The sequence below is a fragment of the Carassius auratus genome, unplaced genomic scaffold (assembly GCF_003368295.1).
Source record: "Carassius auratus strain Wakin unplaced genomic scaffold, ASM336829v1 scaf_tig00216618, whole genome shotgun sequence".
NCBI classification, from domain to species: Eukaryota; Metazoa; Chordata; class Actinopteri; order Cypriniformes; family Cyprinidae; genus Carassius; species Carassius auratus.
In genome coordinates this window covers 319186-335991 of record NW_020528664.1, presented here as the reverse complement: position 1 = coordinate 335991, position 16806 = coordinate 319186, and the positions used below count along the sequence as shown (strand labels likewise).

At 37.2% G+C, this 16806-nt stretch overlaps 1 protein-coding gene across 1 annotated transcript; it reads right to left on the bottom strand.

Moving 5' to 3' along the window:
• Window positions 1-97: 97 nt before the first annotated feature.
• Window positions 98-1705, bottom strand: LOC113098701 (GTPase IMAP family member 4-like). The gene is made up of 3 exons (XM_026263728.1): window positions 1178-1705; window positions 998-1063; window positions 98-822 (listed from the first exon to the last, which is right to left on the bottom strand). The coding sequence occupies exons 1-3, from the start codon at window positions 1467-1469 to the stop codon at window positions 170-172; spliced, it is 1011 nt and encodes a 336-aa protein (XP_026119513.1). The 5' UTR covers window positions 1470-1705; the 3' UTR covers window positions 98-169.
• Window positions 1706-16806: the final 15101 nt, after the last annotated feature.

The window sequence follows — 16806 nt, the reverse complement described above, 5'->3', positions numbered from 1 at the left end:
TCTCTTTTATATTGTTCTTCTCTCTCAATAAATTCTTCTTCTCTTCTCTTTCTCTCTTTCTCATGATTCTTTCTTTCTTCCTCAATCTTCATCTTCATCCTCTCTTTCTCTTCTTTATGTTTGTTCATCAGTTCTTCTCTTTCTCTGATTACTTGCTCCACTTTCTCCATCAGTATGTTCTTCTGTTGTTCTTGTTTTCTCTCTCCATCTCTCTGAACATCTTACACGAGTAGTAACTCCCTCCGTTTGTCTTCACCATGTTGTCTATCTTCTGCAGTAGATCAGTCACCTGTGTTCGGTCTCTAGTCTCTTTATTATTGAACACATGATATCTGTTTTCACACACACCAATCAGCTGTTTTAAAGCAGATCCAGGGTTTCCCAGATACTGTTCAATGGTTTTGTCATTCAGATCATCTCCTCTGGTGAAGAGCACCATCGTGTACTTTAAAGAGTTTTCACCAAACGTCTCTTGGATGATCTTCACTGCTGTTTTCTCTTCTTGAGTGAATCGTTGTCCTAAATTAAGCACAATGATGAACACATGTGGTCCAGGCAGGATCATGGAGATGCAGTTGCTGATTTCTCTCTGGATTTCTTCATTACTGAGATCAGTATCAAACAGTCCTGGAGTGTCGATCACAGTAATGTGTCTGCTGTTGATTTCAGCTGTCTCTCTATGACACACTTTAGTAATAGATGTTTCAGAAATGTCTGATTTAAGCACTTTTCTTCCTAAGATGGTGTTTCCTGTTGAACTTTTCCCGACTCCAGTTTTTCCCAGCAGCACAATCCTTATTTCATCTTCTCTTTCTCTTGAAGCTAAGGATAGATCAAATAAATATTAAAAACATTAAATTGAATTTCAAGCTAATATTGTCAATTATACGTCATCATAGAATATGTATAATGTTTTATATTATCATATTATTTCTTCCAAACTCTGCATGTAATGTTATTTTTATCTTAAAATACATGCAGATTTTCTGCTCATTACCTTGTGACTGAAACCACATATGAAATGATTTCCGCAGTTTTTCCATCGGTGCCTTTAACAGTGTTTCTGTCGAGAACAAATGCCACTATTTTTTTTTTTACCAACCATATGCTTCAATTTCTGCTTTCACAGTATTAATGGACAAAAGTCATTCATGAAAAGAAAAAGACTTTAACAAACCTCTTCCATCACATCCTGTTTCTGTGCACTCTCTGAGATCAGAATCCTCCTCTTCATTGTCATCTCTGACTAAATCCACTGATGATCCATCAACTCCATCCTCATACATGTTACCAATGAGAACCTCCTCTGTCTTTCTGAACAACTCTGATCGCCATCCCGGGTTTCTTGTATCAAACTGAAGATGTCTTCCTCCACACTCCTTTATTAAATCATGAATAGCATTATTCCTATAAGTCAATATGTACCAATGTGTCTCTTCATCAGTAGTCACCACTATAGTGTGTTTCATGCCCTGCTCACTGAAGAGGTTCAGCACAGTTTTTACTCTCTGACTGTCGTTCTCACTGAAGTCTTTGTACTGCAGTACGAGTATGATCACATGAGGTCCTGGAGCAGACAGAGACACACACTCTCTCACTTTCTGGATTATCAGATGATGTGAGAGATTTGGCTCGAGCAGGTGAGTGTTGATGACTGTGATGTGTCTTTTCTCCTCCTTTCCATCGATTCTCACATTGTGCTGCTGTAAATAAGATGGATCTTCACTGTGGAATTCTGTTGTATCCAATATAATGTTTTCCAATCGGCTGTTTTCTAATTCATTTTTTCCTACGAGAAGAATTCTCAGATTACTCACTGAAAAAGAGCACAAAAACACATGTTGGGTCTTCATGTTAAGGGGACATTCCAAAGACAATGATTTTTCTACCATGCAAAATTTATTTTCTAGGGCTGCCCCCTAATAGTCAAGTAATCGTTAGTCAACCAGAAGAGGATTGTTAGACAAAATTTTCAGTCACTTAGTCGCAGAAAAAAAAATCCATAGACAAAGTCAAGCAGTTCATGAAGAAGACAGCTATATGGTAATACATTAGCCTACATCAGACAGAACATTCAGACCAATCATTCATCGACCTTAAATATGGCATATCATCTAAAAATATGTAAGCATTAGCAACTTTACCTGGCAGCTTATTCTAATGTTAAACCTCACGGTCGGAAACTGCGTCTTGGTAGTTAAAACACAGAATGGTTTTGCAGCGTACAGTGTCACAAACAGAATGAGGCGATCCACCGGAAAAAAGAATGAATGAAAATAGGCGGAAGATAGTTTATTTGAATTTGGCGCTCCCTCCTGGGAGCTGGTGACGCGCTCTGATGCACCTGTCAGCTGATGGAGGCGGAACTTACAGCGATCGTCTTTTCCTTTCTTTGTTTTATTTTTAAACAGTTTTTATATATGTGAGAGTGTGTTTTATGTTGAATGTGAATGTATATGCATGATTACCATCTGTTTGAGTGCAAATCAGCCCACATCAGCACTTATTTGCATCGTAATTCATTGTAAAATATGCATCTCTGGCAATCTCAGGATGTTCTATAATTGGCAAACAAAGTTAAATCTTTTTTTTTGTTGTTTTCTTATTCTTATTTTTCTTACTCAAATTATTCTTATTGTATTTTCTAGTGCTCAAATAAATCATTTATATGATGTCTAAGTTTCTGTCTAGTGTTTTATAATTGAAAAAAACTATGCAGTGGTATGTTCACTGACCAAATAGTTTGTAGAAGCCTTCAATATTATTCAAATTTTTCATTATATTTCAACCCATTACTTTTCTAGATTGCTCCAGGACTCATTTCATGTATTTTTATATCAAATAAAAAAATATTTAAGAGTGGTAAAAAAAAAATTCAAGGCACTTCAGTGTCTATAACTTTTAATATTTTTGGGCATTAGCAAATCTGGTTGATAAAAAGTGAAGCCCAAAGGGTCTTCTTTCTAAAGACACCACAATTATATTTGTAACACACTGAAGTAGGAAACTATTACAATTATAAGTTAGTTAGAGCAATTTCAGCTGTGAGTCCCATAATGGGGGGTGCCGGCTAACAGGTTAAAGGGTCAAGGGTCAGTCATAGAATCCCAGATGTCAATCCATGCCCGGTTGTATGGGGGTAATTGATGGTGCTTAATACTCTCAAATAAAAGCAAATGCAATTAAAAGATCTGGGAAACTATCTAACCTTTTTTTGCAGTATTGAGCAATGTAGCCAATCAAAGACATATCTGTTGATTTCTTCAACACAATGGTCAATCAGAAACATTTAAGTTTTCAGAATTCACTCACTGCTGAAAGAGTTAGAGTTTTGCACACTCGTGAATCATCTCATAACTAATTATTAAGTGCGGAAACGATGTGAACTGATTCTTTTATTGATAATAAAGGAAGCGGGTTTTGCGTGTTTTCAAGACTATAATCCATTCAGAATTTGAATGAAACTTTTGTTTTTCAGACACATACATGCTGCAAAGTTTCAGGAATTATGCCGGATTCATTCTCTAAATATAAGTGATGCAATGGATGGGACAAAAAAGTGTTTTATTCTTGAACTAGTCCTGGCCAAACTTCCACAAACAATGTGCGTCCTGAGTGAGATCCAGTTCATGGACTAAAATCATAGCACACTGTTTTGATGCACAGGCTACATCTGAAAAAGGGGGTTGATTCCTTGCTCAAGGTCATCTCAGTTGTGAGTTACAAGCATGCAAAAGAGTGCTGTACATTCTTTCCCACCACCTACATTTCCTTCCTGCACTGAGACCAGAATCCATGACCTTTGGATAACAAGTCTATCTTTCCAACCATTAAGTCACAAATGCCAGTAAACTTGATGGTGTTTGCTTGTGCATTTGGAAAGAATAATTTTGAAAATGAAAAGGATTTATTCATCTGTATTTGGAATAGAATGGATGTACCATGTTAATAATGCATTGGTATATATATATTCCGATACTGATTAGACAGCATGATAATTGCACGGTATGATAATTGCCACAATAAACCAGAGCTGTTGCCTGTGAATTGAATGTTCATCTCTCTACCATAAGCCATCTCCAAAGGCGTTTCAGATAATTTGACTGCCAAATTCTCTGAAATGCCTTTGGAGACCAACTGGCCTCACAACCGCAGACCATGTGAAACCCCACCAGCCCAGGACCTCCACATCCAGCATCTTCACGACCAAGATCATCTGAGACCATCCACCCGTACAGCTGCTACAATAATCATTTGCATAACCAAAGAATTTCTGCACAAACTGTCAAAAACAGTCTTAGGGAAGCTCATCTGGATGCTCATCATCCTCATCAGGGTCTCGACCTGAATGCAGTTCGTCGTTGTGACTGACTTGAGATGGCAAATGCTCACATTTGACAGCATCTGGCACTTTGGAGAGGTGTTCTCTTCACGGATGAATCCTGGTTTTCCCTGTACAGGGCAGATGGCAGGCAGCGTGTATGGCGTCGTGTGGGTGATTTCTTTGCTGATGTCAGTGGCCCATGGTGGCAGTGGGGTCATGGTATGGACAGGCATATGTTATAGACAACGAACACAGGTGCATTTTATTGATGGCATTTTGAATGCACAGAGATACCGTGACAAGATCCTGAGGCCCAGTGTTGTGACCATCACTTCATGTTGCAGCATGATAATGCACGGTCTCATGTTGCAAGGATCTGTACACAATTCCTGGAAGCTGAAAATATCCTAGTTTTTGCATGGCCAGCATACTCACCGTAAATGTCACCCATTGAGCATATTTGGGATGCTCTGGATCGGCATATATGACAGTGTGTTCCAGTTCCTGCCAATATCCAGCATCTTCATACAGCCATTGAAGAGAAGTAGACGAACATCCCACAGGCTACAAACAACAACAAGATCAACTCTATGTGGAGATGTGTTGCAATGCGTGAGGCAAATGGTGGTCACACCAGATACTGACAACTCCCCCCGCCCCCACCGGACCCCCAATACAGTAAAACTGTACATTTTAGAGTGTCCTTTTATTGTTACACCTGTGCAATTATCATGCTGTCTAATCAGCATCTTGTGAGGTGGGTGGATTATCTCGGCAAAGGAGAAGTGTGTATGTGTGTTTGCGTGTATGTGTCCGGAGAGAGATAGATAATGCACACAGAGCTGAAAGGGCTTGCATAAAGCATGTTTGGCTTTAGATAAAAATACTAGAGGACAAAGCTGCATTGGGGTAGGGGCATGTTTGTTTTAGTCCAAGTCACTAACTTGAGTGCCCATCTCTGGCATAAAGCAGGAAAACAGGTAAATGGCGCTAGGGGAAAACCTTGATGAACATGTAATCCTGGTTCCCTGACAAGTCATCTGACAAGACACTACGGGGAATGCTTCCAGCATGACCAGTATCTGAATCACATGTTAAAATGCCTGAGGACACATGACTTGCAAGTAACGTACTTGGGGGAGGAGCATGCATGTTCAGTCCTTGAAGGGGAGGAATGTGCTAATTGCAAGAATTTTTCAGCGAAGAATCTGTGTTCATGTTTGTCTCTTTTCGTGAGGGAAATGGGGCAAGGATCTGAACCCTGCTGCTCAAAACCCTTCACTGCAAAATGAGATGTGTCAAAAAACAACACACATGGTTCTGTTGACAGCATTCTGACACATGTTGTGTTTATCACATTTTTTTAAATCCTTTGGATAGATTTGGATAGATTTGCACAATAAATGTGTTTATATGTTTATGGAAATAAAAACAATGCATATATTTCATATGGGAGCACATCAAATGTGTCAATTTATTCAACAATTTATTAACAGCTATTTATTGTCTGCCAATCATGCCATGCCTCTTGTCTTTTTAAACTGTGGCAGATCCCACTCTTTTCACTCTGGCTTGCCTGGTTTGAGGGGAATCAGAATCAGAATCATAATGAGCTTTATTGCCATATATGTTTACACATACAAGAAATGTGTTTTGGTGACAGAAGCTTCTGCAGTGCAACAGAATGACAGTGACAGAACAAAATCACAGATAGAATTTTTTTTTATTTTTTTTATAGCACATAAACTTGTATGTGCAAGTAATTTGAATCACAATGCTGTCGGACTCAGATCTATCCATATGTTACAGCTAGTGGTGGAAATTATGATTCTTTCTAGAGATTCGTTCATTTTCAGTTCGTTCACCAAAATTATTCGTTCAGAATCGTTCACTGATTCGTTCAGTGACCATTTCTTCGTATTACACAAAATAAGCCAGCAAGTGGCAAAATAGGGTGTATTATGTGTTATGTCTTAAGTCAATGAACGTATTCACTTGTTACAAAAACTGATCTGGCTTTATTAAAATGTGTGTATAATCGCATTCAATATATAAAGTCTAATTAAGTTGTTCAGATGAACAAAACACAAGGTTTTCTTGCCTAATTAGCATTTTAATTGTTTGGTCAGACAGTTTGTATATTATATATTCACATTCATAAATCGTGGATTAAACGTGGAATTGCTAAATATCAAAACAAGCGTATGTGCACAGTAACTATAACTGCGCTTTGCATTTTTGCCAGATTGACATGCTAAATGGCAGATTAACCCGGTTTACTCTCATTCATTTCGTTCACGAACGAGATAATGTACCAGTTCATTTCATTCACGAACGACATGTGTGTATCAGTTCAGTCATTTCATTCACGAACAAGATGTATCATTCAACTCATGCACGAACGACATGTGTGCCAGTTCAGTCATTTCATTCACGAACGATAAGATCTCTAGATCTACTTCAGACTCATATGAAACTCGTTCATTGAAGGGCATATTCGTTCACTACATTGAGCAAATCACATACTCTGTCACATCTCATACTCGAAGGCTATTGGCTCGAGGTTGAGTAATTCTTTGTCAGGATGAAATGCTTGTTACCTGGTTCACCGAGCATCGCATGCGCTGCTTATAGCGCCGCGCTGCAGCGGAGGGAGGAACTTCATTGAACGAGAAATATGAGTCAGTGGATAGCGTGAACGATAATGATTCATTCACCTAAAAGATTCGTTCAAAAAGAACGATTCGTTCACGAACGACACATCACTAGTTACAGCTGATATACTCTTTAAAAATGCATAGAGCTGCAAAACTCAATCATGGAAATAGCTACCAAGTACATTGTTAATTAGTTGGAAAGTGGAGATGTGCATTGAGCAGTATGCCGTTAGTGAAAAGTGTTAGCAAGGCAGAGCGTATAACAGGAAACAGAGAGATGCTGAAACAGGAAAGCATGACCAAATAAGTTTTCTAGCACACCAGATCATTTTATAAACACCTGAAAGAGGATTAGAAGTGAACAATTTAATGTAGAGCGTTTGCCTAGCTGCATCAGGTGTGTTCACAGTGCTTGTGTATGCAGGTGACATGGCAAGAATTTTGTTTCTTCTCCCCATTACTCTACGGTGTGAGTAACACCAAAGTCCTTTTAGGCAAGTCGTGCCACTCGCCTCCGGGCTCTATTTCAGACTAACAAGACCAGGCTCCTATCTAAATGAATGGGCAGAGAGTCAGAACTGCACTTTCACTGGTCACCGGGACATAAAAACTGCATGTATAGAAAACCGCAGTCATTTATTATAAAAATCACTGAACAAGTTTGATAACTTTGTCCCAAAATAAGGTTTATAATGCTTTTTACCTCACAGGTTATACTTTTACTATGCATGCGCAAGGGTTCACGACACCAACTTCATTTACATCTCTATCCAGAATGCCGTTGTCTTTTACTTAGAATGTAAGGTAACATATTTGTGGTCGATATAAAATGCTTCAACTGGTAGTCCAGTGCCTTCACGTTGTTATCACCCTCTTCTATGTGGATTCCATCTGATCTTCCCCACAACACAAATTGCATTTGCTAATTAAACAACGTGGCGCTGAACGGGAAAATGCGGACTGAAACTAGCTTGCGCTGCGCCTTGCGTCGCATTGCGCCAGGTGTATTATAGGGCCCAATGTGTTTAAATGACACTTTGTGTGTTAAATTACATTACACAGTAAATGTATGATCCATCTTAGTACACAAATTGTGTTAAATTTGACACAACATGTGTTGTCCCTGAGCACACTCACCACGTGTCATTTTGAACACATCTCTTTTTGCAGTGTTGAGGTAAGGTGGAGAATAGGATTGTGGGGGTTACCAGTTTGAGTTTGAAAATAGGTATGGATCTTTCTCGAGCGAGTTACTTGATCAGTACACGATATCCCTTGCATCATCTGATCCAGCAGACAGTGCTGGAGGAAGAGCGGGATGTGGCTGAGGAGGGTGTAGAACCTGGTCATTCTTCCTAGCCTGCATGCCCCACATATGAGGAACTTTTGATGGTTATGATCTGTGCCACAGGGTGACTACATCTCACTAGAGGCCATGAGAGATCGCTCATGGCAGGTTGGATGACAAAAATGTCCCAACTGAAAGGGAAAATATAGTTCTTGTGGGACAGACCTTTTTAAATGTGACGTATAGGTCAAGTAAATAAAAAGCATAAAACAGCAACAATAACAACAGCTGGCTTGGTTAGCTGATTACCTTGTATAGAGAACAAAAAAAATAATAATATGGAAGCAACGAGACCTGTTTTACAGGATACGGAAGTCTGTTAAACCCCAACATAGTTTCAGAGATTCACGCATGTTGTTTCATAAAAGAAAATACATAAAAGTTTCTTAACATCTCTGCCAGTGATTTACTTTCTGTTAGGACAATTGGATTCCAGACACCTTCCATCTGCTATAGAATAAATTAATAAATAAATAAAATCACCACACACACACAGAGAGAGAGAGAGAGAGAGAGAGAGAGAGAGAGAGAGAGAGAGAGAGAGAGAGAGAGAGAACAGACTGTTTAAACATTATAAACAAATTACATTTGTGCACTGAAAAGTTGTGAATTCAGAACGTTTGTAATAACACAAGCACACACAAAAATAAACTAGCACAAAAGATTGGGAGCAGATTTGGTAAAATTTAAATTGTCATGAGAAAATGAACAAATAAAGCAGTGAACAGTGAACAAATCTGATGTGCATTGAAAAATTATTTGTGTACAAAAATGTATGTGACATAGCCTCTTATGTAGATTATTGGTTTCTTCCAGGTTTTTAATGTCCCTTTTAAACAAGAGATCAATAAAATATAATTTAATAAACTAAAAAGTAAAAAACTGTCTACTATTGGGTAATATTTTATAAATACTTCATAAATCATTGAAAATATTTGTATTTAATTAGATTCTTACCTGAACGTGATGCCATTTTAACACCTTCAAATCAAAATTGAAAGAGAACTGCAGACAAGCCTGGATTAACAACATTTTGTGCCCTGGGGATACAAAGCAACCTGAGTGTATGGCTGTAACAAGTTATTAGGGCTCAAGCCCAAAGGGCGAGAGGCCTATTGTTTTCCTTAGGATTATTTTTTATTATTATTATTATTATTATTATTATTATTTTTTTCCAACGTCTCGGGGGCTTTTGGGGCCCTTAACGTGCTTAAAAAGTCTTGAAAATTGGCACACAGATTGGAACCTGCGGCCATTAGGGCCGGGCAGAGACTGATACACGGGCGTGGCACAGGGGCTCTACAGCGCCCCCTGGAATATGGAGGGCCATATATCATACATTCTTGCTCGTAGACGTATGAAACTCGGTACACATATAAATCTCATCAATCCAAACAACTTTTGTATTGCATATCATAGGCTCCGCCCAACAGGAAGTTGTTTATTAGGGCTCAAGCCCAAAGGGCGAGAGGCCTATTGTTTTCCTTAGGATTATTTTTTATTATTATTATTATTATTATTATTATTATTATTATTATTATTTTTTCCAACGTCTCGGGGGCTTTTGGGGCCCTTAACGTGCTTAAAAAGTCTTGAAAATTGGCACACAGATTGGAACCTGCGGCCATTAGGGCCGGGCAGAGACTGATACACGGGCGTGGCACAGGGGCTCTACAGCGCCCCCTGGAATATGGAGGGCCATATATCATACATTCTTGCTCGTAGACGTATGAAACTCGGTACACATATAAATCTCATCAATCCAAACAACTTTTGTATTGCATATCATAGGCTCCGCCCAACAGGAAGTTGGCTATTTAGGGTTTAGTATTCAAATTTTTCGTCAAAGTTGTGGGGGCTTTTGGGGTCCTTAACATACTCAAAAACTCTTGAAAATTTGCGCACACTTTGGAATCTGTGGCCTTTAGGAGCCTGCAGAGGCTGGGACCCGGGCGTGGCACAGGGGCTCTACGGCGCCCCCTGGAACACAGTCAGAAATGTTGATGTATAGCTCACACATACTTGCACATATTCATATGAAACTCAGTACACATATAGATCTCATCGTGCCGAACAACTTTCGTATTGCATGTCATAGGCTCCACCCAACAGGAAGTCAGCTATTTAGAGTTATGTAAAAAGCGCATGCTCTGGAATTTGAAATACTTGTCATAGGTTTTTTTCTCGATTGCCGCCAAACTTGGTCAACATGATCTCAAGACACTGGGGATGAAAAATTGCCAGGGGATTTTTGATATCTCGAACGGTTTGCTCGTGGCGAGGCGTTGAAATTATGGCGAGAAATGAGAAACAGGAAGTGTCTAATACCGTCCACATACATTTCCTGATTTTAATCAAACTTCATCAGATTATTCGTTGTATGATGTCGATCGCATATATGTGACTATTAGGAGTCAAAGTTATAGCGCCACCAACTGGCAGAAGGAAGTGTGTCATTTTCAAAATGATTTGAATTCAGCATCTTATTATTACTCGATTTGCTTCAAACTTCATCAGAATAATGTTAAAACACAGCCGATATAAATCTGCAAGGGGGATATTGATATCTAAAAAATTGTTGGCGTGGCAACATGTCAAACTGGAATACTTCTCAGGTGATTTTGAGGCAAATAACATACTTAGAATTTCACAAAACTCTGAACACACATCAGTATTTCTGATAGGAACTTAAATTGTGAATGGATTTTGGATAGCTTGAATGGTTTTGCCGTGGTGATTTTTTTAAATGACCTTACAAAGGGAATCATTATTGTATTTTTAAATTGCAGCTTCCAAACACGTCAAATAATTTTTTCATACAGATGAAAAAGTCATTCTGAGGAAATATGCATAGTTTCACGACTTTACAACACTGTATGGATAACAGAAAATTAAAAAACTGTCAAACATCTCATCTCACTCTGTCCCTCTGTTTGAGTATATGTGCTTCAGACTTCCATTGTCTGAGAGAAATAGCGCCCCTACAGGTTCAATTCCCGGACTTTTACTTTCACTTTTAAATCGGTTAAAAATACAAACAAATACTTAGATTTAATTCACACTGACAAGCTAAACCAACATATCTGATTATTACCGGTTCAGGGCTCATGGATAAATTATTTCTGGCCAGAGATACGTGAGAAATAGGAGAGATGAATCACCGCTGTGATCACGAGCGTCTGGAGTAAAGAGCTCAGAGAAAACGAATTTATTCCTGTTTTAAAGCTTTTAAAAATAAATTATTACAGCGATATCACACAATCAACCAATTAGAACACACCAAGAGCTAAATTAAGATGTTTTTGAACTGTTTGTGTGAAAATGAAATATTTGTGGCTGCCTATCTGAAATCACCGCCTCCGATCAGCGCGTACAGTGTCCAGCTCAAAACAAACGAATTTATTCTTGTTTAAGAGCTTTTTTAAATAAAATATTACCACAAATGCACACAATAAACCCATTGTAACACAACAAGAGCTAAATGCAGGTGTTTGTGACCTGTTTAAGTGTGCAAGACTATTTGAAAGCGCGACTGGCAGAATAACATCTCTGGAGCTGCAGGATTCTGCCTTTCGTCGTACGAACGAACACATCACGGACAAGATTATTTCAAAATACATAATAGCTTGGCGACTATAAACGAAAACGTGAACATAAACTGGATCTACTGGATTTGAATATTAAAGTGACCACATTTACCACTTGCTTCTGTCTTCAATTTTAATCTATATAAAAAAGGAAACTCATTCGACTTGGCTGCTTTTTTAATGTGTGCGTATTTATTTATTTATCTTTTTATACATTTTGTATAATTTCATAGTTTGTGTATTACAATTATAAAAACAAAAATAAAATTAGCCACTCACATAGAAATAGCTTAGGCCTTAACCTTTTTCTGACAGTTTTAGGGATTTTTAAAAATCCTAAAAAAACCTTATTTGTGCTGCAAATAATAATTTCAAACTCATTTGATACTGACCTATGACATCCTGTGACATTATATTTATTTTAATTTACATAATCTCATGGATGTAACAGTAAATCTGTTCAGCTCACAGATCAATACTAAGCTGTAATGCAAGCAGAACTTTCACAAATGCTTATGAGTCATTTAAGGATTTGATAACACTGTAAAATAATGTCTAATTTGTTAACATTAGCAAATTCATTGATAACACTTTATAATAACTGCACTCATTATTAAATAGTCAGTTCATGCTTTATAAAGCCTTGTCCCAATATTAATAGTCAGTAGTAAGCAGTTTATAAATACAGCTATAAATAGCTTGTCCTTGGTTTATAAGCACATTTATTAAAAATGAGAGTAAGTTATCTTCCTATGAAAAATAAAAGATAAAAATAAACAAACAACAACACAGATTGATACAGAACTCAGAAATTTTATTGTGGATTTATGATAAAGCCTGCAAATGAATTCATACTCCTACTCATACTACTTTTACTCATACTACATATATATCTTTACAATTTTTCATTCTAAATCTTCATAATTTTTTATATAAGTAGAAGTCCTCATTTGAAGGAAGCACAGTAAGTTTCATAGCTTTATCACTTTCAAGAGCCAGCATAAAATTTAAACTATCATAACTTATAAATCAAGCTTGCAATTCTTAGTACCTATAATGGCCACCAGAGGGAGCTATAGGATTACTTTTAAATAATTATTGTAGAAACGAGTATGATTTAAATCATTTATAGAAATCTTTCAAAAAAAAATGAATTGTATATATTTTACTGATAAAATGACCCTCACTTAATTAGAATAACAAGCTGAAGTATTTTGAACTGTATATTAAGAATAATTCTTTATAGGCTTTATGGACAGATACGTTTTGAGTGACTCTTGAAGGATCAGCACCACATCCTCTTTTACCACTGTTTAAAGAATTAATCTTACAGAATAGGTGTGAATGAATTTTGGATAGCTTGAATGGTTTTGCCGTGATGTTTTTTGAAATAATAGTAAAAAAGGAACCAGTAAATGTCTTTTTATTTTTTTAAAGTGCAGCTTCTAAACACTTTAAAAAAAAAAATGTACACATAGAAGACCAGTCATTCTGAGGCATATTTCCTCAGAATGACTGGTCTCATGACCATAGTTTCATGACTATACAACACTATATGGATGATAGAAAATTAAAAAAAAACTATCATACATCTGATGTATCTCTGTCCCTCTGTCACTGTGGGTAATGTGTGTGTGTGTGTGTGTGTAAGTGAATTAGGTGTGAAACTATCAGTGAGCATTTAGTCTCCAGCGCCAACATTTTACAGAACTGCCACTTTCCTGGAGTCTCCAGAATTACTCTGTGTCAGGTTCTGAGAGATCTAAGATTCAAAAAAATTATTTATTTAGAATACCATGAAGTATTGTGAAATACTATATATTAAGACTTTATATATAGGCTTTATGAACAGATTAGAGTGACTCGTGAAGGACCAGCACCACCTCCTCTTGTCTGATGGTTTGAGGAATATATCTTCCAGAATCCAGGATTAAGATTTAGGAGCTCATTTTTATTCCACCTCCTTTCCTGAAAGTCTGTCTTGCAGAATTGACTAAAAATTAATCTTCACATTAATTCCTAATTATTTTGCAATTCTTTTTGTCAGTTCTTCTTGACCTGTTTTTTTCTTCTTCTTTTCTGACCTCATGACCCAGTCAGCATTTTTTGTACAATGGCCAAGTCTTAACTTATCAATTTCTGTATTGCATTTGTGTTTGATATTTCTCACAGGCTTTACAGAGTTAAAACTCTTTTTTTAGCGCATTTCATCTGTAAAAGAAAACATGCCCAATAATTCTGCACACATGAATATAAGGAGTTTTTCTCTTCCAGCTTTCCTGGACTATTGTATAGCACTCATAAATGATTAAATAAAAAATAATGGTAGTTATTAAGATTGATATGGTTTGGAATTGGTAAAATGTGCTTGGAAAAAAATCACAATAAAACAATGTTTTAATGTTTAAGTTTGGAATATTAACTGACATGAATGAATGCTATATAAACATTGTTCATGTTAACATAATGTTTATAAATGAAATATTATTGTAAAGTGTCACTAAAGTTATATATATTGTTCTGTGAATGTGATTTTAAAGTCTTGATGATTCGGATTAACCCTTTAACTGCCATATCCTTTAAAACCTCACTGCCAGAGGGATATTGTGAATGCATGTGCCCGCTGGGCACAGTTTACCTGATGCCACCGGGGTGGCGATGGCATTGGTGGCTTGAGCCCGCCATCGCTGCTTGCAGCTATATTTTAGGGTTTAGTATTCAAATTTTTCGTCAAAGTTGTGGGGGCTTTTGGGGTCCTTAACATACTCAAAAACTCTTGAAAATTTGCGCACACTTTGGAATCTGTGGCCTTTAGGAGCCTGCAGAGGCTGGGACCCGGGCGTGGCACAGGGGCTCTACGGCGCCCCCTGGAACACAGTCAGAAATGTTGATGTATAGCTCACACATACTTGCACATTTTCATATGAAACTCAGTACACATATAGATCTCATCGTGCCGAACAACTTTCGTATTGCATGTCATAGGCTCCGCCCATCAGGAAGTCAGCTATTTAGAGTTATGTAAAAAGCGCATGCTCTGGAATTTGAAATACTTGTCATAGGTTTTTTTCTCGATTGCCGCCAAACTTGGTCAACATGATCTCAGGACACTGGGGATGAAAAATTGCCAGGGGATTTTTGATATCTCGAACGGTTTGCTCGTGGCGAGGCGTTGAAATTATGGCGAGAAATGAGAAACAGGAAGTGTCTAATACCGTCCACATACATTTCCTGATTTTAATCAAACTTCATCAGATTATTCGTTGTATGATGTCGATCGCATATATGTGACTATTAGGAGTCAAAGTTATAGCGCCACCAACTGGCAGAAGGAAGTGTGTCATTTTCAAAATGATTTGAATTCAGCATCTTATTATTACTCGATTTGCTTCAAACTCAATCAGAATAATGTTAAAACACAGCCGATATAAATCTGCAAGGGGGATATTGATATCTAAAAAATTGTTGGCGTGGCAACATGTCAAACTGGAATACTTCTCAGGTGATTTTGAGGCAAATAACATACTTAGAATTTCACAAAACTCTGAACACACATCAGTATTTCTGATAGGAACTTAAATTGTGAATGGATTTTGGATAGCTTGAATGGTTTTGCCGTGGTGATTTTTTTAAATGACCTTACAAAGGGAATCATTATTGTATTTTTAAATTGCAGCTTCCAAACACGTCAAATAATTTTTTCATACAGATGAAAAAGTCATTCTGAGGAAATATGCATAGTTTCACGACTTTACAACACTGTATGGATAACAGAAAATTAAAAAACTGTCAGACATCTCATCTCACTCTGTCCCTCTGTTTGAGTATATGTGCTTCAGACTTCCATTGTCTGAGAGAAATAGCGCCCCTACAGGTTCAATTCCCGGACTTTTACTTTCACTTTTAAATCGGTTAAAATACAAATAAATACTTGGATTTAATTCACACTGACAAGCTAAACCAACATATATGATTATTATAAGGTCAGGGCTCATTAATAATTGATGTGTGGTCAGTGATACGTGAGAAACACGAGAGATGAATCACCGCTCTGAGCAGGAGCGTGTGGAATGATGAGCTCAGAAAAAAACGAGTTTATTCTTGTTTTATAGCTATTAAAAATAAAGTATTGCAGCGATATCACACAATTCACCAATTAGAGCACACCAAGAGCTAAATTAAGATGTTTTTGAACTGTTTGTGTGAAAATGAAATATTCGCGGCTGCCTATATGAAATCACTGCCTCCGATCAGCGCGCACAGTGTCACAAGTTCAAAACAAACGAATTTATTCTTGTTTAAGAGCTTTTCAAAATAAATTATTGCCATAAATGCACACAATACATCCATTATAACACTACACGAGCTAAATGCAGGTGTTTGTGACCCGTTTAAGTGCGCAAGACTATTTGAAAGCGCGACTGGCAGAATAACATTTCTCTCTCGAGCTGCAGGATTGTGCCTTTCGTCGTAAGAACGAAGACATCACGGACAAGATTATTTCAAAATACATAATAGCTTGGCTAATATAAACGAAAACAGCCACGTTAACATAAACTGTTAAGAAATAAATCTGAAGTGGATCTACTGGACTTTAATATTAAGTGACCGCATATACCAGCTGCTTCTGTCTTCAATTTTAATCTATATAAAAAATTAAACTCATTCATCTTGGCTGCTTTTTTAATGTGTGTACGTATTTATTTATTATTTTGCTCTAACAAGACTTAATCTATATTTAATTAAATCAATTACATTTGATTTTACATTTGATTTGTCCATTTCTGCATCTAAACGCCTAAAAACCTAAAACATGCTCTATTATACTATTGTTAGCAATTTCTTTATCGTCCAATTTATCTGGTGTACACACTTTATTTTCATAATAAA